The 23,784-nt window shown below is 41.6% G+C and overlaps 2 protein-coding genes across 4 annotated transcripts in view; one reads left to right on the top strand and one right to left on the bottom strand.

The window, feature by feature from the left end:
• Nucleotides 1–7,325, top strand: part of ddb1 (damage-specific DNA binding protein 1) — a 30,896-nt gene extending 23,571 nt beyond the window's left edge. Inside the window, exons 22-26 of the mRNA XM_057025790.1 lie at nucleotides 445–615; nucleotides 1,363–1,472; nucleotides 2,094–2,263; nucleotides 4,990–5,771; nucleotides 6,711–7,325. Of these exons, the coding sequence (XP_056881770.1) occupies nucleotides 445–615; nucleotides 1,363–1,472; nucleotides 2,094–2,263; nucleotides 4,990–5,144 (606 nt within the window). The 3' untranslated portion in view covers nucleotides 5,145–5,771; nucleotides 6,711–7,325. The remainder of the gene's footprint in view (nucleotides 1–444; nucleotides 616–1,362; nucleotides 1,473–2,093; nucleotides 2,264–4,989; nucleotides 5,772–6,710) is intronic.
• A 6,490-nt stretch (nucleotides 7,326–13,815) lies between these two features.
• Nucleotides 13,816–23,784, bottom strand: part of tspan4a (tetraspanin 4a) — a 70,283-nt gene continuing 60,314 nt past the window's right edge. For all 3 annotated transcript variants that reach the window (XM_057025794.1, XM_057025791.1, XM_057025793.1), the window contains 4 exons: nucleotides 22,401–22,502; nucleotides 21,296–21,427; nucleotides 16,910–16,993; nucleotides 13,816–14,322 (listed from right to left, as the gene is read on the bottom strand). In XM_057025794.1, coding sequence (XP_056881774.1) covers nucleotides 14,254–14,322; nucleotides 16,910–16,993; nucleotides 21,296–21,427; nucleotides 22,401–22,502 — 387 coding nt within the window. In that variant the 3' untranslated portion in view covers nucleotides 13,816–14,253. The remainder of the gene's footprint in view (nucleotides 14,323–16,909; nucleotides 16,994–21,295; nucleotides 21,428–22,400; nucleotides 22,503–23,784) is intronic.

Here is a 23,784-nt window from a genome sequence, read left to right as displayed (position 1 = left end):
GCAGATTCTCTGCATGAATTCTGTGTATTTTCTTACGAAGTAATGGTGCAGATGCAGAAACGACTGCAAACTAAAATTAACAAAACATTTGTTTTTAATTTTCTGGATGGAAATAAAATGAAGACACCAAAATATATGGTGGGGTATTTAAAACTGAAAACCAAAGTTGCTCCAGTAAATAAGTGGCCTTTATTGCTTGTTCTCCCGCACGTTATTTTCATCAATTGTGGGACCGTGCAAAAGCTTGAGCGCAGTTAACCGATCATATAATGTGGCAGCTCTTCTGTCTCACACTTACCGAGGCCCATCTGATCTGGACTAATGGCACCATGGAGCAAAAGTGTCAGCAGCTTCATCAAATGCCGCTGCTGGAGCCATTAGCAGAAGCTTCACCTTTAGCTGCCTGCGCGGCTACAAACAATTACTAATGAGAGTCTCCTCTAGGTGCGTCTGTACGAGTGGACAGCTGAGAAGGAACTGAGGACCGAGTGCAGCCACTACAACAACATCATGGCCCTGTACCTGAAGACCAAAGGGGATTTCATCCTGGTGGGAGATCTAATGAGGTCCGTCCTGCTGCTGGCCTACAAACCCATGGAGGGGAACTTTGAAGAGGTGATTCACTTAAAAACACATCTCTGGACAAAAGCCAAAGATTCCCCTTGTCCTAATGTATGATGGCCAAACAACGAGCATCCCAGCATATTCTAAATCACCATGTTTTCCTTTAGAACGTTGTGCTGATGCCTCTACTTCACTGTCAGCCATGATAATATAAATAATGAACAATAATCCACCGTGTATAGTGCAGATGAAGTTGTTATCAGACAAGTTAGAGATAAAATAAGTAAAAAAAAAACAAAAAAAAAACTAGATTACAAGTCCAATGCTGGAGCCCTGCAGCCTGGCTGTTCTTATATTTTAGATATTTTCTGGTGTATAGTTTGCAAAAAGAGAGCGAGAGAGACAAGTTTTACTGTAGACGGTGAAACAATGATAGTGTTTCATTGTCTTCCACAAAACTTTCTTTGGCTCTGCATGTAATCACGATGCTTCCTGAATGTAGGACACAGCTTGCTTTCACACACAGAATGGCTGTTGTAGGCAAGTTTTATTCTTCCTTTTCATAATTTAGTATGTGAATGTCTTCAAGGATACTTACAAAGTTTTGTGCCCCCACGAGAAGCCTGTCGACTTCTGCGTTCATGCATTATGCAGCCTCTGCTCGCAGATGAGAACCACCCTTTTGCCAACTACCTCGCTGTAATTCCACAATTGAGACAGTGTTAAAACTTATGTTAAGACGCGTTTGAATGACTTTAATTCTGACCTAGTGAGGTTGTGGTGTGCCCTATTTTGTAGATTGCACGTGATTTCAACCCTAACTGGATGAGCGCTGTGGAAATTTTGGACGACGACAACTTCCTGGGGGCTGAGAATGCTTTCAATCTCTTCGTCTGCCAGAAGGACAGGTAGGAGGAATATGAAATGCTATTTTGAGCTGTTTCTTCAGTCGCTAAAGGGAAACTTATCCAATCCAAAATTTCAAGTTTTTATTCATGACGTGAATATGTTGTGTCCTTGCATTTGTCTTGTATTTTATCTACACAGTTGAGTTGCTCACTTTATTCATGGTCTATTATTCCTGTTTTTAAAATGATATTTTTCTCAAACACCTACAAAATATTTTTGAAGATTCCCTCAGAAAATGAAGTGTTACATTAATGCCAATAATGATTATCCACCTAATTTATCAGGTCAGGCCTCTTAATACTTTTGACCTTTACTTTTGTATAACATTTGTCTTCCTCTCCTCTTTTCCTCACCCCATTTTCCACTAACTCCATCACTTTGACCTTTTCCACCTCTTCAAGTGTCTCCACCCTGCTTGTTTTTCTTATCTGTAATCGATCAATGGCACTTGAGACATGTCAAACTTTCTTTTTGTTTTTTCATTTGTACTCCTCGATTTGTTCGGAAGGCTTTAGTCATCCCTTTCTCTTTTGACCTCTTCACACTAAACACATCCCACCAGTCAATATTTGCAGTCTGACCTGAAATGTTTGGCATCCTCTCTTTCTCCTGCTGGTCAGTGCCGCCACCACGGATGAGGACCGGCAGCACCTGCAGGAGGTGGGGGTGTTCCACCTCGGTGAGTTTGTCAATGTCTTCTGCCACGGCTCGCTGGTGCTGCAGAATCTGGGCGAGACCTCGACGCCCACTCAGGGCTCCGTGCTCTTCGGCACCGTTACTGGCATGATTGGTGAGTACATGGACCATTTCACACTCGTGTAAAGAGAGACATCGCTGGAGGTGAATGTCTCGCTGCATTAAATATGAACTTTTCAACAACTGCCTTAATGCTTGGCATGCATTGCTTAGACACAAATCAATTTTAAAATAAAAATGTCAACTTTATGAAATTGATAGTTGATATGAGAGTAAAGATGTGGTGATAAGCTTCTCTGGATCCGTCTTCATAAATGACTTTTCCCCTTTGAGCTCTTCAAAAGGTCACTAATTAACTCTTGAGGGTTGTATCTAACTTGTGTAATCCATACTGGCAAATTTTATGGGAATATTATTCGTCTGGGAGCAATAACTTCTTATAGTGTCTGCTGGTTGCCTAGTAACTGTTACAGATGAGGACACTGTTAATAAAACGCATAAATTGATCTGGATCTTTCTTTTAGTACTAGTTGCAAACAAGCTCCAGTGAATGTGCAAAGAATTTGCCATTGTATTTTTTTTATTTCTATTTTTTTTAACCAGTTTTGAGTCCTTAATGGTGATTGGGGAGAAACTTTTTCTATAGTTTTTCTATGCTAAGAAAGAATTAAATGAAACTATTAACCCAAACCTAGTGTTTATCAGAGTTGTTTAATAACCAATTTATCATCAGTATCAAAGTTTTACTATTATTTACGACCGTATTAACTATTATTTTTTTCATCATAGTTTTAGAGTCAGTCAGTCCCATCTCCTCCAATGTCACACACACACACACTCACTCTTTCTCACACACCCACACATACAGACACTAAATGTTTATAAACAGGATTTATAGATTATTTTTTTTGTCATAATTACATTATAGTTTATAACGTACGGTTCAAATTCAAATGAAGCAGAGTGCTACAAGTCCTGCAGCTATGATATAGAATATATTAGCAAAAGCACACAGCAGATAGACACATCTGTGGTATGATGAAGCCCAGGATACAATAAGTATTTATTGTAAGCTGTTAAAACCTTCTTAAGAATAAAAATACACATCTCCTTATGTCTGGTATCTTAAATCTGCTCTGACATCTGAGTGTTCCAGCAGCACTGTGCCAGGACCACATATTACAATCTGAATATTCTGTCATAAAAGCAGTTATGCATCAATAACCGAATGGGTCGGTGACCTGAATGCTAATTGAAAAGGCTGCTGCAGGAGTGAAAAAGGTTAATTGGAAGATTGACTTGCTGGTTACCGTCAGCTGACTGACTGTCTGTCTGCCTGGCTGTGTTGACTCAAGTAACCTTGAGTTCTCCTGCATGTGCTCCAATTTTCTTCCATTTGAGACTGGCACATGTTCAGAGAAACCAGTAAAAGGTGAATATAAATGCCAGCAAAAAAGGAAAACTCCAATACAATGTTGAGGTTTATGTTCCAGAATCATGTGCCACATCTGTGCACCGTTTCAGTTTTGTCAGAAAACCCACCACACCAGTTTCCAGGGGTAATTCGAAACCTTTTTATGGCTTCCATTTAGAAAATTGAGGTCATTGAACATGAGCAGATGTGAGGATGAGATGGTGGCTCTGCTCAGGGACACTTCAGTTGTTTTAGTTCCAGTAATCAGTTAACTGAGGTAATGAGACCTCGGACTGATGAGGGACCACACAAACTTTTGTCACAACCATTTATTCGCCGCTAATGTTTCCAATTGCAAACAAAACGGAGGAGGAGAAGGAGGAGCTTTTTACACCTCATTACTCAGATTCAAGCAAGTAAATTTTTGGTCCGCAGTGATGCTGATAGAGATGCAAAACGGAGTTGAGATGGTTGAGACACAGCTTTCATTTCAACACCAACACAGAGGAAAGTTTGAGCAGAGAAGTTTCCACATTAGGACATCCAATAAGGCCGCTCATCTGGTTGCTCCTCCAGATTTGTCATGCATTAAATGTTTTTGGAAAGAAGCTGACGGCCAACAAGCAGACCAGCTTTTATGAATTAACGTCGGTCTGCTTGCAAAGCCTTCGACAGCGACGGTGAGATCAGAACTCTGTTATCAGCGGTGGTGACGGACAAAGATTTAAATTCAAAGCAGATCTTCATCCAGTTTTATGTCTCCTTTGTTTGACAGGGCAAAATTCCCTCGGTGTCTGAGCAAATGATGATGGTAGCATTTTAGCATTGTTTTTTTCTTTGTAAAAGACAAATATTATTCATCGATAAAAGCCTCTTTTTTACTTTTATTTTTATTTAGAACTTATTAAATTCAATTAACTCAAAAACAAAGCAACCAAAGGGAGAGAAAATATTTTCAGTTCAAACAACAAATCATGGATATATTAAACCCCTTTTAGACTCCCACAAACCTCCAAAACTGTAATATGCAAAGAAGCAACATCTGCATTTCAAATCAACCTGACCTTCACATTTTGCACATGTGCATGCGTGCGTGCACACGCGTATGTATGTATGTATGCATGTGTTTGAGGGAGAGAAAGAATGCAGATTACTTCTCAGTAGACTTGCAACAATACATTCATTGTCACAGAAATTATATTTGTGTGAAAAACGTGTTACATAGGAATTAGCTGTATTTACATGGAAGATTGTTGAATGTTCTGTCCTTATGTGATGCTGCTGTGGCCATAATGACAACAGGTGCATTACAAGCATCGTCACTGCCTGTCATTTCTTGATAGAGATTCAACATCATATAAAAAATTTGTATTGGTGAGCATAGTGTGTGTGTTTGTGTGTTTTAGGTCTTGTGACATCCTTGTCTGAAGGATGGCACAGCCTCCTCCTGGACCTGCAGAACCGTCTCAACAAGGTCATCAAGAGTGTGGGAAAGATCGAGCACAGCTTATATCCTTATGTTCCGTGCTGTCACATGACCCCTGTGGCCATGTCTTTGTGATTGGTGAATGGACACTTCATCCTCCTTTACACCCCTTCTCCTCTTCCTCAACCCATCAGCAGACATGTCCCTCGTATGAGTTCTTTCAGTTCCTGGCAGGGTAACTTGCTCAGGGTTTCTGTGAAGCACCCTAAGGTTATCTGGGCTGTTACAGATGCTTAATAAAGACTATGATGGTTAAAATATGGGTGCTGCAATCCCGCATCACAAATGTTGTAAGACTGCAGTGGCCATAATTGATGACGGAACTTTGAAATTTGATTTAGAGACAGTTTGTTTCAGACATGCCTTAAAAACAACAGTTCCTGACAGCATCGGCTTTAGAGTCCACTTAACTGACACCGGCATCTGTTTTCACAACCTCGTTTGTTTAGCGGACGCCAAACTCTTGACATTGAATATTTGTTGAGTGCGCCTGGGGCGAATTGTGTGATATTGTGCTTAAAGCGCCACCCTCGGTGGATGTGGCTGCTTTGTATTGATTTTCTTTGACTCTGAGGCACCTGGAGGTCTTTCCACACGGAGCGCAAGACAGAGCAGGCCAAGGGCTTTATCGACGGGGATCTAATTGAGAGCTTTTTGGACCTGGGCCGAGCCAAGATGCAGGAGGTCGTGAGCACTCTACAGGTAGGAGCTCCTGTTCAGCAACACTGAGGTCCCTGTAATATTGAACAGCAAGACATGACTCGGTAGAGTAATTTAGCCCCTTATTGGCTCAGCTTGTTGCAGCCTGTAATAGACAAAGATATTATAACACTTTATAATAGCATAATAACAGTGAGGATGCTGTTGCTTACAACAGCTTTTGTGATGATCAGAAGCAGCTGTTAAACTAATGGTTGCAGTTATTGTTGTATTTAGCTGGAAGCACTGCCCTCAGACACATATTGCTTATATTGCTCATGTGCTTTGAGGATAAAAGCTGGGAATACCTTTAGTGGAAGAACAGGTGGTAGCGTCACCTGTGGCAAAAGCAAATAAGTGTTCTGTTGTCTTGGCTCTCACCGCTACACAACCACCTTCTGAGCTCATAACCAAAAGGGTTCCATTCAACACTTTCCTAAAGGCTGGTTTGAAAAGAATCTTTGCAAGGAAAGGCCTGTTAATATCCAAGGGTCAGCTGGAGTGTGAAATGAAACTGGACGTGATGCACACCTTTATTAAATGGTCAGTTGTAGATGGTAAATATCCCATGATGGCACCTCGAGTCCATGGAGGCATTTTTAAAAGACTGAATCAACATGAAGCAGAGTAGATCATATGAGAGTAGAGCTCCCCGTTCAAGATCAAGTTGGGAATTGCGTCAATTTTCACACCAACATCCCAGCAATAATCAGAATCCTGCTACCCACCTGTGTTAAAGCCCCAAAAGTCCAGGTCAAATTACCCCAAATCACTGGGTAAATTAAGAAAAGGCCTCATTTTGTGACACAGGTGTGCGATGTCTGAGGCAAATGGTTCTTTCTATTGCTGTTACTTGTTTATCTGCTCATCTGCTGGCACGGCCGTCTGGCTGTCTGCCTCATTAGAAGCGGGGGCTGACTGTTTTGTCTTACTTGATTTCAGATCGATGACGGCAGCGGCATGAAGCGTGAAGCCACAGTGGACGAGGTTATTAAGATTGTGGAAGAGCTGACAAGGATCCACTAACCTCAAACCGTCATCCGGGCTGCCTGCTGAGCCAGATAACTGTTCTGGGCAGATGTGGGGGGAGCAAACTCTGCTTTTTGTAAATAATTATAAATAAACAGCGTGTGCATGTTCAGGCAATTTGTTGAAGCCCTGACGGCGCAACGGGGCAAGTGCAGAGCTGATTGGAACAAGTCTGCGGGTGGTGCGCATAGCGCTTCGTCCAGACAACTAAAAGACCAAAGTGGAGCGTTGGTCAGTGTGTTCCAGCACACACGTCTGTGTGTGTGTACGAGAGATTGTGTTTGTGTGGAAAACTGTGTGATTATCATTTAGAAAAAGAAACCCAGAAGCTGTCATTTCTGGCATATTGTGACATTTTCATGCAGGTGGAAACTTAGCGGAAGCTGACTTTGCAGGTTAAATATTCCTGATTTACCCTGTGGTGCGAACACGCAACACATAGAAGAAAAACAGGATTGTTCTAGATTTATAGCTGTTTTGTCTTTATGATGTTTTCATTGTTCTAATAAACTTTCTTTAGTACTGTTACAGCTCGTGTCTGTCTTTTCCGTGAAACCACATAAGGCAAAGGGTTCTCCTGTTTGCTGTCATGTTTTTAACTGTTCCGATGCACACACAACTACCGGTACTCTCGGCCGCTACAGCTGATTAGACAGATCATACTGTTTACAGCAACTCTAGGTGTTTTATCAGAGCAACAGGTGTCCTGATCAGCAGAACTTCACCACAGACAACCGTCATTTTGGTACCATGTGATTGGCATTTTTAGCCATAAAATGAGCACAAACACAATTTATGAGTGCATTGTCCAGTCCCATGAGGAGGATAGTTCCAAACGTTGGGTATAAAAAGTATTCCCAAGTTTTAAATGCGCCACAATTGACGATAGTCTGGGTGTTCAAGGTGTTCTTGGTCTGTACAGAGACCAATTTAGGGAATTGTTGCAGACATCGCTGTCCCTTCCTATCCTCACCTTTCCACCCATAAAGCATTCTTTATCTTGATAATTTTCCTTCTATCACTGCTCTGTTTACATTCTGGTGACTTAAAACACTTTTTTTTTAAAGCCTCCATCTGTGCTGGTGGTTTATGTCCAGCAGGGGTTATTTTTTGTCAGTCCTGCCGAAACTGTAGGCCGCAATGATGCCTAATTAACTTCAGTTGCCTCCATTATTCCTTTCATCGCTGCAGGAATGAAAACAGGATAACAGTCTATTAATCTGAAAATATCAAAGGTCTAACAGTGAATCACTGGCAAGAGGATGGGGTAATTCTCTACACTCAATGCTTTGAAACAGACTGGCTAATGTCATCCGTTGGAAGCTTTTGGCTTGTTTTCTTAATTCCATATGATGACAAGGGAAACCTATTTTTAAAAATTATCTGACAAGATCGAAGTACACCGTGTCTCTTTTATACAAGGCTCAGCGTGTCCTCAGGAAATACTGGTCCCTAACTAATAATACATCATTCAAGACCATGCTACCGAGACCAGTTGCTATTAAGAATTTATATGAATTATGTGTAGTGTTATGAAGACGGAGAGAGAGCGCAATTGAAAACAAAAGCAAGAATGACAGCAAATTCTTTTTTTATTTAGATTGTAGTGATTGCTTTATAGTTTAATGTACAAATAATGTTGCCATTTAATTGGACTCAATTAAATCTGCATTGTAATATTGTGTAAACCTTTTTTACAACTAATATCCAGAATATTTATGCTAAGTGACCTAAACAACATCCCTGAAAATCAATAGAACCCCCAAATCATCTTCTAAATACTAACATGAATTCGAAAATGATGAAACTACACCAAACCAGTACCACATTGTTCTTCAAATTGAGTTTCAGAGTGGTGGAGATGATTTAACTGTGATAAGGAACAGAAAAGTAGATTTAACTCTGTTTTTTTTTTTCTTTACAAGCGGGATTTTAGACGAAGTGCGACTGTCGCCATCTTCTGTTCAACATATGCGGTGGCTTTGCTTTAATAATAATAATAATAATAATACCATGTGATAAAACCTTTGAAAATATTTTAAATAAAAACAATTTTTTACTTTATTGATTATTTTGATAACCGTGGTTTCGTTTTCGTTACTTTCTGTTGTCTAGTCACAGTCATCTTTATAGCGACTGGCTAACACTAGCGTGCTAGCTAACTGTTAAAGTGAGTTCGAACCATGTTCGAATTTAAAATAGAGTAACTATCACAAGACTTTTGGATTTGTCTGCTTAAGACAAATTCTTGGACGAAATTGCTTTGGACGATTGCTTGGACGAAAATGTTGTTCGGAAACACACGCACAATACACAATGTAAGTAAGAAAACTAAACTAAGGCTGTTATCTTTGAACACTCGCCAGCAGCCAGGTTGGGCGGAAGTCGCAGGTGTAAACAACAAAAAGTTAAGATTGTAAATTTTTACACGATACGGACCGCTTTAACACATTTTCAGTCGAATGTGGGTTTGAAGTGAGTTGAATTGATATTTTCTTGGCACGTCGATGTTGTTGCTGCGTCTGTGATCAACAGAGATTGATTCATGTCTTTCAAGCTCACCCATGTCATTTTATGTCATTCCACTTTTAGATGACTTTTCACTATCCTATTAAAGGACGTCCCATTTGTAAAGCACTTGTTGCAGCAAATCTTGTGACGGAACCTGATGTGGATGCAGGTTCTGTTTGCACGTCTTCTTGGAGGATCTGGTTTGCCTGTGAGACCTGGCTGCTCTGGAGGTTCCTCATCATGCTACCAGTGATTTATTCATTGGTTTATGCAGAATCAATAATGGTTGACCTTTAATATCCCTGAAGGAAAACCAGTGTTAACAACTCACCTGTCAGGCATGATTGTGATGGTCCAAAGCAGATCTCCTGTCACCACACTTCGTTTTAAATTTGTATGTCATCTCGTGAGAGAGAATTTGGTTTATATTAGATTTGAATCTCCAGGAATATCTTTGTTTATTCTAATCCCTAGTTAAGGTCTGATGAGGAGTAAGGTTGGCCCTTGATTTTATCCTGAGACTTCTGGGGGCCAGTTTTGGAAGGCTTCATTTTTATGCTAATTTTAGTCTCCCAGAATAACATTTCTCCCAATGAGCCATGAAATTCTCCACCTTCCATTTGTTTTCTCCTGATTTTGCACTCAGACTCAGAACACTTAGTGAGAAGTGTGTTAGATTCTTTGATTGCAGTAGATTGTTTATCCATTCATGTGCGACTCTTGTCAGATGAAGCCATGGAGAAAGAAGTGGGCTATTTCACAACCTGCAAACACTCGCAACACCACGGTTTGTATATTTAGCCCTGGCAGGGGGCCCCATATTCTCAGCACATCATTTGTTACAGCAGAAGAAACTTAGTTTAGATTGTTTGGTTGATTAGTAGGTTTTTAAATAATAATGAAAAAGACTTTATGAGGTGACTTCTCAGACTCCTGATTCAACGATCGGGAGAGCTTCTGCTGTGCACAACCTTAGCCTCTCCTGACTGAATCCACCAGAGCTGAGGCCTCGATATCATTGTGCACTTATATTTATTTCTTGAAAACCTTCACTTCAGTGAGAGTCTTATGTTATGAGCGTGTGTTTAATCAAACTCTGCTTGATGGATGACCATCTGTAGGGTGACCTTTCATTTTTACACCCTTCCACAGTCAAACTAAGCGACCACATGCTCCTTTCTGGCTGTAATATCTTAAACTCAGAATGAATATAAAGATTGAATTTGATTATGAGACTGAGGAGCTTATCGGGGCTCTTCATGTGAAAGACATTTCCATTTAAGCACTTCCTGCGCTGAGAGGTGCATAAAACGGCTCAATTACATCGAGTGTCTCCGCGAGCCAACATTGTCTTACGTTTCTTATTCATGACGCTACGACCTTTTGAAAGCCAGCAGGGTGCAATATCATCCATGAATTTGTGATGCATAGATATTACAAGAGTGGGTTAACTTCCAAAACACAGCTGCAAGTCAGTCAAGGGGGGGCCCTTTGTAGATGTGTGCACATTGCTCCACTTTCTGGGTCAGAAAAATGGTTTCTTGGTATCAATTTCACTCACACAACCATGAATTCAGCTGTAACTGGTAGCTTTAATACCACAGTTTTTGTGATGCCAGTCCTGACGGACACAATAAACAATAAACAGTGGACAGGGAAGAGCTATCGTAACTTGTCGGGTCAAGTTCCAAAATATTTGGAACCTTTTATCAATACAGACGGCTGCCCGCCCAGATCCTGCCTCTGGCGGTCATTTTTCTCAGCAATTCACTATTTCTGAACTCTTTTTTTTCTTGTGTGTCTTGACCAGTGAAGAAAAGCAGTGACTCCCACTCACTTTCCAAATTAAAGAGCACACCCTGGCAGGCTAGAAAGCAATCGTTTGTTCCCAGTGTGAAAGGGCCATCAGTCTGTTATGTTTCATCAGCTCAGCGTGGGCTCACAGGTGGGTGTGAGGAGCACAGCGAGAGGCTGGAGAGGTGAGGGAGCAAGCACACAGCCATGTTTTATTGATCAAGCACAAGACGGGAGAAAGCCCGCGAACATAAGACTGAATAATATATGACATGGGAGAGACGAAATGGAGATCTGTGGAGCGTTGAGGTTGAATCCAGTACACCGGCTTCCTGGCGCTGAGGCGTCGGAGTCTGCATCTGTACCACTTTTACACAATGTTTTTTTTTTTTAAACTTCTTGGAGGTTAATGGTTCTTTACAGCTTTTATCACATCCTGGCTCACCACGAGTAGATTCATCTGAATAGGGTTTTCAGATAGGTCTCCTTTGGTGCTTGAACATCCTGCTGAGAGATGCAAACTCATGGAAAATTAGTACTTCTTTAATGTTATTCTTGTGTCTCTGTGTGTTCGCCTTAATTGTCTCTCTGTTGTGCGTTCCGATCATCCATCCATCCCTTTTTTTTATTCTCCTGTGGGAGTGTAAAGAACGACCCGCCAGTCTGGGCTGATGCAATCATTCTTTGGTAGTGAAGTAATTCAGCGAGGCCGTTTCACCATTTTCACACCTGTGTAATGTAGGAAGACGTTCCGCTGGGTCTCTCTGCCCAACGTGGCCGTAACCTCAGTCATCTGGATCAATAACCTGCGTGCTGGTGTGGCGTCATGCATCGTCTCCTCGGGTGCGTTAATGTGACCATAAATGTCACATAAGCTGCTGCAGACACTCGTTCAGTATCGTTGTTGCCCAGCATTTATCGTGCACCGTTGACCTAAGGGGGGGGCGCTCTGAATGAAATAACCCCCCTGACATGCAGCCCCCACTGTGCACTTTGTGATGCCCAAGCTTCTGAGCAAGGGCGTATCAGTGCTGTGTGGAGTTGCAAGATGTGAATAAAAATAGCAGCTCCTAATACAGGTTGGAGCTGTCGGGCACAATCAGAAAATTCCTGAAGAGCTTTATCAGTAAAATAGCTTTGGTTGTTTTTATGAGGTGGTTGCGAGCGGGAGCCAGGAGGAAGTCAGCCAGTCCAGTCAGTTCTCTGATGAGGACGCCTGTAATATTGCCGCTGTGTGGTTAAAAATGCGAATGTCAAATAAATCCTGATAAATGTTTTCAGTTTTTCCACCCGGCGGGCATCTGGCATTAGAATTAATGAGCTCCCCCCATTTATCCTGACACGTTTGTGTGACCTTCCAGCTCTTTCAGCTGCAGCTGAAATGATCAGTGAAGTGTTCATTTCCCATATATATTTTTTTCGTTCGGAGATTTAAAAAAAATATTTTTACATTAATAATGTGTTTATTTCAGTTGGGAATAGTTGTTTTTTTTCATTTGATATCATTTATAGCTGCACTATTTGCAAAAACGTCCTGGTTTATACTCCTTGCATATTGAATACGAGAATATTATTATAGAAATAAATATTTGATCATTAAAAAAATGACACTATTTGAAAAGTTCCCCTCAACTGATTTATTTATACAGTGAGTGCATTTCCTTTGATTGGATCACATGAGTTACCTCGAGTCAAGCATCACCCTGAACATGGCTGCAGAGATGAATTGGAAATACTTCCAAGGTTTCCAACTGAGCGGCCATAAAAATCTAAGTGTGCTGCAGCAAGTCAGTGTGAACTCCAGCAACATTAGCACCAAAATATCCATTAGTATGATGAGACCTGAATAAAAGAACAGCATTTGAAAGCATTTTGAGGTGTAATCCAATTTCTGTTGTTTCTGGAGTTCTCATTTGGTCATGGGGAGTCAGTTATGGGCCTTTTTTAATTCACTGAAGTTCATCATCATGGAAATCTTGTTATGCTATGATACTGTGCTTCCTGCTGAATGTCATGGAAACCAAGCTCTTCATAAGACGTGAGGAGAGGAACAGTAGAATAAATTCCTCTGGAAGGATGTAAATACTCTCATGGTTGCATCAGCTGCTGACAAGAGCCTAACTTGTTTCGTCGTCTTGGATGTGAGATTTTTTAAATTTTACCAGGATCCTTTGATATTTTTTTTTTAGAGCTTTGGCTCCTCTAGTCAAGTTTGATTTAAAGCAGAGGCAAAGAAACAAAGGAATTAGACATCCTGCTGATCGTGGCACAGACGTGCTGGCACGTAAAGTAAAAGGTTTCTTCCTGTGGGTCCGTCCGATCAGAGTTTGCTGGGTTAGACTCATCAGCTCAGGGAGAAGGACCAGAGGTGGCTTCAGGGGCTGCAGATGAATCTGGAGATGCAGTTGGTGTGGGGGCAGGGCTGGGGTGTCCTGCTGCTTTTGGATTTAAATTCAGGGTGTTCTCCCATCCCTCCTCAATCCAGTGGCGGAAAAGCTGCATGTTCACAGAGCGTGACATCGCAGCACCGCTTGTTTTATCCACCGTTTAATTAAATCCTAATTTGTTACAACCTATTTTAATAACTTCAGGTCTGTGGAGAGACTTTGCATGCTATTTCCTGGCAAATGTCCCTTTTCCCTCGTGTTTATCCGCAGGGTTGCACCTAAAACCCTTCAGCATCTCTGCTTCAGAAACGACAACCTGACGAGCATTTTTAGTGGAGCCAAGACATTTAATACACTCCATGGCAGAAGACATGCACTTGCAGCATTTTTCTGTCTGCACTTTCACTTTTGGACACATATATGAACATAAAATAATTTAAAAACAGTTTGTTTTGTTTTTTAAAAAACAGTTACACGCTTTTATACATCTCCATAATACGATTTTATAGAATGTATCACAAAAATTAGCTTTTGACACCGAGCAAAACAAAGATAATAGCTCAGGTATTACACGGCCACTGTGCTTGTTTGATAGTTAGCAGGGAAAATGGTGAACTGGTGCCATCCTATAGGGTATGTCACAGAGAGGGCAAAGGAGAGTCTGTAAGAAGAGGGAGCGAGGGAAGATGAGGGAGGAACCAGGGTCTATATTTGTCCCTCGCTGATGGAAAACAATCCAAGTGTGCAGAAGTGCACCGTTCTTTTCAGGCGTAGAAAGTCTCTACTTTCACCGACTGACAGAACATCGTCATGGAGAACACCAGGCCCAGGATCTGTAATTAAAAAACAAATCAGATGACCGTGCATGGAGGGGAAGTGAACGTCTGTCTGGTGGGCTTATTCTTTATATTCTAATGTTGATTTGCTTCTCAGAGCAATCAAGCCTTTAAATACAAATTTGATGAATATCCCCCCCCCCACGTCTCACTGGCTCCATGAAATAACTTTTCTCATAGACATCACACAGATTGTTCTGAATTTTAATGACCTATTGGACTCAAGCTGTTTTTATTCCCACTCTTTGTTTATCTGTAGCTGTAGTTTCTATCTAAACTGGGAGTGGTTGCTTGCACATTACCTTAAAACTGAGAACTTTAAGTAGCCTCACTACCTCCACCAAGGAGATTATGCGACAGCTGGTATTTGTTTTTTCTCTGTTAGGGTTATGAACAAATCTTGGGGTTTTGCCAAGGGGCTTCGATCCTAAAGCAGTCTCCTATGTTATGGTACCTTATTACGACTGACTATATAGTGTGTGTGGGTGTGTGTATGTATTGTATGTATGTGTGGAAATGACCTGCTTGGCCGGGTTCTGCGCTCTCCTCGTGCATTTATTCTAGTTTCTAAATATTTTGAGGTTTTATCTGTATTAATTATCACACAAGGGACAATTATTTTCACAGACAGGCCCTGTTAACACTAAAAGTCTTGTCACTCGGTCCTGGAAAATCTTAAAATCCGCTGCTCACAGAAGTGAAATCAACTTTTTAATCAAACATAACAGCTCCTGGTGAATGAAACACCCAGAAATTGCTTTTTATTAGACAGTGGACTTGGAGAATTTCCCCCCAGACCTGGATAAGAGTGTCAGTGGCCCTCTGGACAGTCTGTGGAGTGGCAACGAGGATCTCATCCTTGTAACTAACAGCAGGCAGGGTTCTCCTACCTACAATAGGAAGGTCTATGCAGCCCTCCAATCATCCACCACCCCTCATGCTGGAGAACTTTCTCCACAGGGTCTTTCAGGCTCTATGATTCTGTCACATGTTCTCAGTGTGAAATCTTAATGGGACTCCATTGTTGCCTGTGCTTATGCATGTGGATGTCAACTACTCATGGGGTCTTTTGGGGTGGAAACACATGCACAAGGACACGGGTGGCGTGCTGGGGGTCATTATGCACAGGTCTTCCAGTTCGTCCTTGCACAAATGAGCAGACAGTGGTCCTGCTGCTGAGTTGTTGCCCTATTTTGGCCCCTTCCACCTCTCCTGCCTGCCTGCTGGCATCTCCCTCGAGCTCTCAAGGCTGCGCTGGTAGATGGATCTTGATGGAGCTGCACTACCTGGGCAACTTCTGTGAGATGCAGCTTTGCTTTATGCTATTATTAGTGGTGAAGGCTCTGGAAAAAATCCAAAACCATCCCAGGGTGGATGGGAATAATGCCTTTCTTTTCCACCTGTTTGTCCCATCTGCCTCACAATCACTATTGCCTCCTGACTCGGCTGTAGTTTTAAAAACATATTTGAGTCGAGGGTAAAGCTTCCCTTTCAACATCAGGCTAGCTGAACACACAGATCCCGTGGCAGTGCTCAGACCATTTGTTCAGCTGGGCTGATGTTGCCACACGTTCCGACCAGCAGTTGGCTGCTGGGCGATTTTATCGATGCTTTTGGCCAAATGAGAAAATTGTCAAAGGAGAAGAGATCGAGCAGGTGTTTCCACAGCAAAGGAAAAGAGCTGATGTGTATCCAAGCCACGTCCACAAAGCGGTTTTAAAGTCCAAAATCCCCTTAACTGTCCCAACAATACGGTTTATTTATCTCAAATTAAGTGGAATGAATCTTCTGGAGTCCCTGAGGTTAGATTTATATAGAAACGGAGAAGAAAGAAGAAAACAGAGTATTTTTGTAGTAGTTGTCATCCACATGATTCATGAACAATATCTATTCTGCTCTGGGAACAGGCCCCACAAAAGCTATAAAGACTTTCTTCCCTTATTGTTCGGCCCAACACTGCATCTTTGTAGTACGGAATTCATTATTTTCCTTCAACATGTTTCTGAGGTGATCACAAACATACACAATGAGCTGTGCTGATGCACAACTTGGAATTTTTAACATAAAACCAAACTTCTGAATGTTTGATACGGTGTGTTTTCAGTGAGTCGGTAATTGTGGGTGTCCGATCAACACCTCAACGTAAAAGCAGGAAAACCTTTCCAAAAGTCACAAGATGCAGCAAAGCTGCGTCGTTAACTTTGCAAATTTACCAAAAGTTACAAAACTACGATTTAATTTGCTTATTTGTGTTGTCTACAGCTGTGAGTGAGCAGGCAAACATGGCCAATCTCTGCCCTGTTTAATCTGCTGTGATTGTGTCCAGCTTATTCGGGTTTTGCCGCATAGAGGATTTTTTTAAAGGGCACGGAAGCTCTGGTGTGAAGACGAGTGCGCCTGCAGCACTGTGATCTGGGTCCTCTCAGATGGCGGGAGCACATAGGCTAACACTCCGCTGGAGAGGAGCTGTGGAACGTCACACCCTCTCTGGTTTCCTGAAGACAAGCGTCTCCATCTGGGGTTACACAGGTCCTGAGCTAATGGCTGCTAAAAATGTAAATGGCATTATAGAAACAGTAATTACCTGAGTAAGTGCAGTGCATAGAGCAAAGATCCACAGGGCTACCAGGTTCTCATTAAGCCAGTCCTTCACTCGCTCGTAGCACGGCTGCAGAAACAAACAGAGTGGGAACAAATATTATCTGAAGAGAAGGCAGATTCTCCATGTAGATGTCAAATGTACAGTCTGCTGGCGCGTCATTTACAGCGACGTTCTGCTGCTGCTCCGAGAGGCTGCGGCAGAAAATGTTCACTGACTAAAAGATCCCCTGTGGCAACATTCTTATCTCCCCCCCCTCCCCATTTCTTCTCCTCTGACCCAATATTCTGCAGGGAAACTTTCTGAAAATTCAAGCAAGTCCCCACCGTCTTCATCCCCCTGCAGCTCTACAAACACCATCTGAATGAGTCTCAGCGAGTCTCAGCTACACTTTTCATGTCATTCGACTGCATTCTCGTCCTTGTTCCTGCAATTTTGCTTCTCAATGAGATATTTGTTATGCTTAAAGGACATCTCAGTCTAAAAACATGGAAAATGTCCCCGAGCTACCTGGATTCAGAGAAAAACATATATAATTGGTTAATAACGAGGACAATGATTCTGGGTCTTTGAAAATGATGAAAAATATTTAAAAAAAACAGGAAGAATCATTCTGCATAACAGCCTTAGCTGACATTAAGTATAATTTTCCAGTCATTTTCTATACAGCCATTTATTAAGTTGACATTTTTAATTGGTTTTCCTGTTAATTCTAACCTCTTTTAACCTCGGTAGATATAATTAGTTCTTTGCATGAACTGGGAAGTTTGCTGCTGTTCTGATGACACCGTTCATTTCTCCTTCTCTAGTGCTGCATATTCTTTTACCTGTAACCTGCGCTGTAGTTTTATTTCCTAAATCGCTTCGGCTCAGAGTTGGAAAGATCCAAAATGACACTCCCTCTAATCTGTCCTGAATTTTCACTGCTGCTGGAAATATCAGGCAACCAGCAATATATTTTCCCAAGTGCCAGATAAGATAAATCCACATTGTATCAATAAAGTCATGCGATCAGACACTTCCAGCATCTCCGAGCATATGAATTCTATTTTTATTGTGACAAGGAAAACCAAGATGAACATTTGTTACCATGCGGTAGAGCTCCAGCATGAGGAAGATAAACTAGAAGTGTTTGACTGGTGTTCTATTTTAACAAATCTGAGTATCTGATAAGGTGTCTCTAACATAAACAACCATATTAAGCATCAGTGGTTAAGCTGTCGTTGTGCCCAATGGATCCATGTCTTACTCTGTAGAATATATTTCCCTTTCTCCATAACATGTAACTTAAGGCCCCTGAACATGATAAAGTACCAGAAATGTACAAAGCTGTGCAGACTAATTATTTCCGAGGTATTAAGGGGCACCTAAAACAGCCGCTCTAGAAGTGAACACAGTTCCATCCCAGAAAAAATAGATTTTTTTGCATCCTGCTGGGCTTTTAAGTCATTCTGTTCTAAATGAAGCTGTCAGAAGATGGTGCGGCAGACGGGGGAGGCTATGTCAGTGAAAGTTATGAAATACAGGTTAAATAGAAATGGAATGGTTGATGCTCCTTCTATAGACTTGAACATCTGTCAGGGGACGCTTAAATGGGGATGCAGCAGAAACTGCGAACACAGCCAGACCAGTGTTTGCTGAAATAGAGCTCATTCCTCTCAGATACTGGCTCACAGCTACCAGGATAATGGCGATTGGACCCTGAGTGTGAGGGATATTCCATGACTTAGATAAGATGTGATCTCAGGAATGTTCCACAATCTCAATATACTGCAATTCACTGGTCTAAAACTAAGACAGAGCTTTAAAAAATTGCTCTGCAATAACTGGAAACTGAGAACTAGCCCATGGCTGCAAATTAGGAGGCAAAATCAGTGCAACCCTGATGAGACACTTGAAGGTGCACCACCCTGCTGTTTACACTGCAGCAGATTGGAGCTCTAATCTTCAATGATTCAGTGTGTGTCGTAATGAGCAGCTCCTGGAGGGTAGACCAAAGAGCTGCGCTCCATGTAGGAGAGTACAAACGTGCCTGTACCGTATTAACACTGCATGTGTGTAAATACGTCTCCCTTGATGTGTGATTTTCTGTGTGTGTGTGCGTCAAACATATTGCTGCTGATGGCAGTTTCATTTTTACCATCTTTTCTTGGATATGATTGTGTCTTTAGATAATACATGTAAATGGTTATTTATGTAATTGAGTTAGGAAGGAATTCTCCAAACAATGTTTGGTAAAATGGCATTTTTTTAACCGTCTGTGCCCATGATGAAGAGGCACGTGTGACACATCTGATCGCTTTCTACAGGAACCATCCAGCACTCGTGTTATTGTGATGCGCTCATTTACCAGCTTTATCGCATCAACTGTGTCATGTCTGACTTGACAAGGGAACCATTATAATCGCATCCGCTCGTGATGTTCACTCATGATGATGAGTTGGGGATTTCTCTGACATTACTGCTTACAAATGGATGCTGGATATCTGTTTCACCCCAATGATGAGAACTATGTTGAATGAAAGCCATTTTCACATTTTTATTCCAACAGTATTTCTTTTTCTCTGTGGACCCGAATAAATTAATGTTAATTTGTGCGTTTTTCTTCCTTAAGGAAATGTACTTAAACTTTAAACATGCCTGTGCCTAATGTATATGAATGTGTGACGGATGCGTAAGTTCTTCTCCTCTTTCTGCCCGGCTGTCCATCAGGAGGAGGGTCCCCCATAAACCCTGGTCCTGCTCTGGGTTAGAGCCGCTGCTGCTGGGGTCAGGCTCTGGGTTTCTGTGAGGCACCTTCACACAACTGTGGCTGAATCAGATGCTGCATAGATGAAGATGAGGTGAACCTAAACAGGACGTCCCTTCAGATTTAACAAATAGCGCTCAGGTTTAAACACAGAGACAATGTTTTTATTGTCTCTTCGTTTAGGAAATAGTTTCTTGAAAGCTGATTCAACAATATGGAATTTTGGGGGTGTTGGGGTCTGTCCCAGCAGCCACTGGGAGAGAGGGGGGATGTGTTTGCATTGTGAGGGAGTCATTCTACAGATGTACCAGAAGATGTAATGGATCTGATTGGTGGGTTCCATCCCATCTGCCACATGGCTCGGTTCCTAAGAAGTGATCTTTAATGTGAAATAACAGAAAAAGTTTTGTTTCTGCGGCATTCTCATTCTCATCATGAGTTCTTGTATTGTTGATAGTTCATAGTAAAAGCAAAAGTAGAAATATATTGTAAGAAAATCTGTTTTCTGCATCATTAATCGGACTAATATTCCTTACTGGCGGAGAAATAAATGAGATGTATTTGAGTTATTTTGATTGCACTCGTTCTAGTTGGGATTAAAACACTTCAGGGTATACTTCAGGTAATGTCTGTATAAATTAGAGTTCTATTCAGTCAGAACAGAGCACCCTTTCCTAAGGTTAATGTGTGTGCGAGGCAGCGGGGGCAGAGGAGGTGTATGGCGTAGACCTCTGATCTGCGTTTGCTCTTGCATTTTTGTCAGTAGGTTATGGTGCGAAACACCAAACCTGTGCATCATCTGTTATGTTTACTAGGCTGTTTCTGAACCCTGAGTCTGAGTCTTTTCAAGAAAGGAAGGAAAGAAGAACGCTATATAGGTCAGATCAATTATGATCCTGAAACATGGGACCAGATAATTGGATCAGATTAAGAACCAACGTTCAATGTTCGAAATTTGCATTTAAATGAAAAATTGCCAAGTTTGTGAATAACTGTCTCTTTTCTTCCTGCCAGTTTTTCTTTTTCAAAAATGTTCTTGAGATACTGAATGAGCCGCTTTCGTGTGTAGAGTTCAAGTGGATCCTAATCAGTATTTACTAGTTGCAAAGCTTCTTTGTGCCACCTGCTGCTTTCATTACCCTTCACACGTTCAGAGATTTACGTGTCCTCTGTATAGCAACAGTGTTTTAGAAAAACAGTTTTTAAGCACTAACGTGTAATAACTATCACTCTTTATTAGCTGCTGACAGTCCAGTCAGACCTGATGGGAAATGCTCAGGATTTGATGCTTTTTGTTGAGCTACTGAAGTGAACACGTGCCGAGGTGAAAGAACAACTAAACTTCAATATTGCCTCATGGCAGCAAACTTGCCTTGATCTTTTTTTGTGTATTGAGGTGCTTTAGTTTCTTGTTTAGATTTTTAAGGGATAGTTTATCAGAATAAAGTCCGACCATGTATCGGCATTTTGTCCCATCTTGCAAAAATGTGAGGAAGTTTGTAATCATGGTTAGGAAAAGCTAATCCAAAGATTTCGGTATCTGTTTGGCCTCCGCACCAAAGGCGTGGCCAGTCCTCCAAACACTGGGGTTGTGTTTAGATTCCCTCCTTGCATGAACTCACCGCTGTCCACCACGTTCCTGGGTTGTCCAGGCCACAGTTGTCGCTGTATTCCAGGCAGCAGGAATCTGGCACACGAGAGGCGTTGTAGACTTCAAACCAGTCTGTGTGGTTGGTGACTCCACAGCAACGAAACTGCGGGACAGTCGAAACCGTTATATCAAAGAACAATCCCTCATTGATAAGCCAGCGCTGATTACCCGCCAAGAATGAAAAATTATAAACATAAAAAGCAAGCAACTGATTTGTCCTGAACAGATTTAACCTTCCTGGTGATGATCCATTTTCTATTTTGAATCAATTCATCAGTCCAGTAAACTATTTCAGAAGGCTTCATTCTCCTGATTTCCATAAGTGAGATCAAAGTGTTAATTCACCTCCATCGCTGTATTTATCTCCCTTTACCTTTAGCAGTTTCTCCTTTTTTACTGTTCTTGTCATCTATTCTGATCATTTTCTGGCTCCTGTTTAACATTCAGAGGGAACTTCAGGGACTGTGCATATCACCAGTCCTGTGACTTTGCATGCATGATTCATTTATAGAGAATCTCTAAAGCGGCAGCTGGCTTTTAATAGTCCTCTTTTATTGCATCCAGGCAACAACTCTGGGCTAACAAGGACAATATTGCATCTCCAGATTCATACAGTGAATCCTTGGGCCAGCATCCTTTCTACATACCAAACGGTTCCATTTACATGCACAGACACAAGCGCCATAATGCCGACTGCAAATTTAAAAAGAATATGAAATGAGGGATGTCTGAGTGTGATGTGGAGAAGGGTTTTACCAAAGAGGGCCCATTCTCCCCTTTAATGTGTCCCAAAGACTGTGTTTGGACATCTAGGTTTTTTAGATTTCAAATGTACAAAGGTAGAAAATCTAAAGATGTGAAACCTTTTTTTCTACTTGCTGAAGAAATAACACATATTTTCCAGCACAGCAAAATGGATGAAGCACCCAATCTGAGCTGGTTTGTGAGGTACCGGGTCACTTGGTAAATATGAGTATGATGGGTTTTTAGGGCATCATGACCTCATGATGAGTGAGACTCGAAGAGTCAGAACTTCTCTTTTTTATCAGGTCTGGTCACATCCTATAGATTCTTACGTCGGTTTGAACGATCATCCAGGCGTTGGTCAGACCCACGTTTCCCTCTGTACCGAAGAGCTGCAGCCCATTTTTCAGATCCCTCTGAGCGTAGTGATCAATCTGGAACAACAGAAGAGAAAAATAGAAAACTATTGAAAAGATGTATTAGACTGAGCCACGTGTAATGGGATAATCTTATTTCTTTCTATGTCTTTCTCAGAGCCCCAGACAGCAGAACAGGGACCTGCAGCATGCACCAATAATCGTTGCTAACAGCAACATTTTCAACATGAACATGAGTAGTTAAAGGTTGCATGTAGGGTAATATAAGGGCCTGCAACAGGGAACTTCACCACTGTTCTGTAAAATCAATAAGCTGGTCTTTTGGGTTTAGTTTAGAAGCTCGGTTTCAGCAGTGCAAAGCTAAATACACAAGATAAAATCGTAACAAAATCAGCTTTGAGTTAAGCTTTGAATCAAAGAGGACAGACCGTATTTGTGAACACACCTCGGCGATAAACAATCTTGAACACACCGGGGCTTATCGCTGACTTTTGTTTAAAATCAACAGCTCCATCGGAGAGCAAACACAACCTGTTCACACACCCGCACGCACGTAGACACACACCTGCTCTTCAGCTATGTTTACGCATTTGGGCGATCGGTCTAATCAGAGATCAATCACGGTCCAATGACCTTTAGGCAGCCCAGACTGCAGGTAGTTTTGTGTCTAATACTCCTCGTTGTGTCTTGTGTTCTGGTTTCCTCCCACATGCGCATCAAATTGAACATGGGTGCTATGTGTGAGTGCATGCGTAATATTTGACTCTCCCCTCCCCGAGTATGTAAAGATGGAGCCTTCACAAGATGTCTGGGTGGACCAGATGAATCTCCATGTTTTGGAATTAAAGTCAGAGTGTAGGAAACAGACAGCATAAGCAATGGCTGTACTTGTACTAGCTAGTGATGGTGTTCTCACAGCCTTGGTCTGTCCTTTAATGACACCATGCAAGTCAAAGATGGTCCATCAATTATTTATGGAGCGAGGTTACAAGCAAAGATAAGAGATGTACTCTATATACTATAGGAGAGCGGAGGGCAGAGATGAGAGATGGCAGCGGGAACAAGATTGGGTGCAGGAGAAATATAAACAGTATAGGGAGCAGAGCGTAACCTATATGGAGGACAAAATGCTTTCTGGGCAGATGAAAAGGTTTCATAACGTGCAAAGTGTATTGGAATCCTGCTGTTCAAAGGCAAAAAACAGTATTTGGTCCATGGAGCCAGCAGGAGACAGGATGGAGACAAGGATTTAAGAAAAAAAAAAAGTTTTTTCCCATGAAACTATCATTTCTCTTTGGGATTTTAAATTCTTAAAACCAAATGGAAGAAAACATAAGGG

This window comes from Takifugu flavidus, chromosome 2, assembly GCF_003711565.1.
Source record: "Takifugu flavidus isolate HTHZ2018 chromosome 2, ASM371156v2, whole genome shotgun sequence".
In the NCBI taxonomy this organism is placed as follows: Eukaryota; Metazoa; Chordata; class Actinopteri; order Tetraodontiformes; family Tetraodontidae; genus Takifugu; species Takifugu flavidus.
The sequence above is the reverse complement of the archived record's forward strand: the minus strand, read 5'-3'. Positions and strand labels throughout refer to the sequence as shown.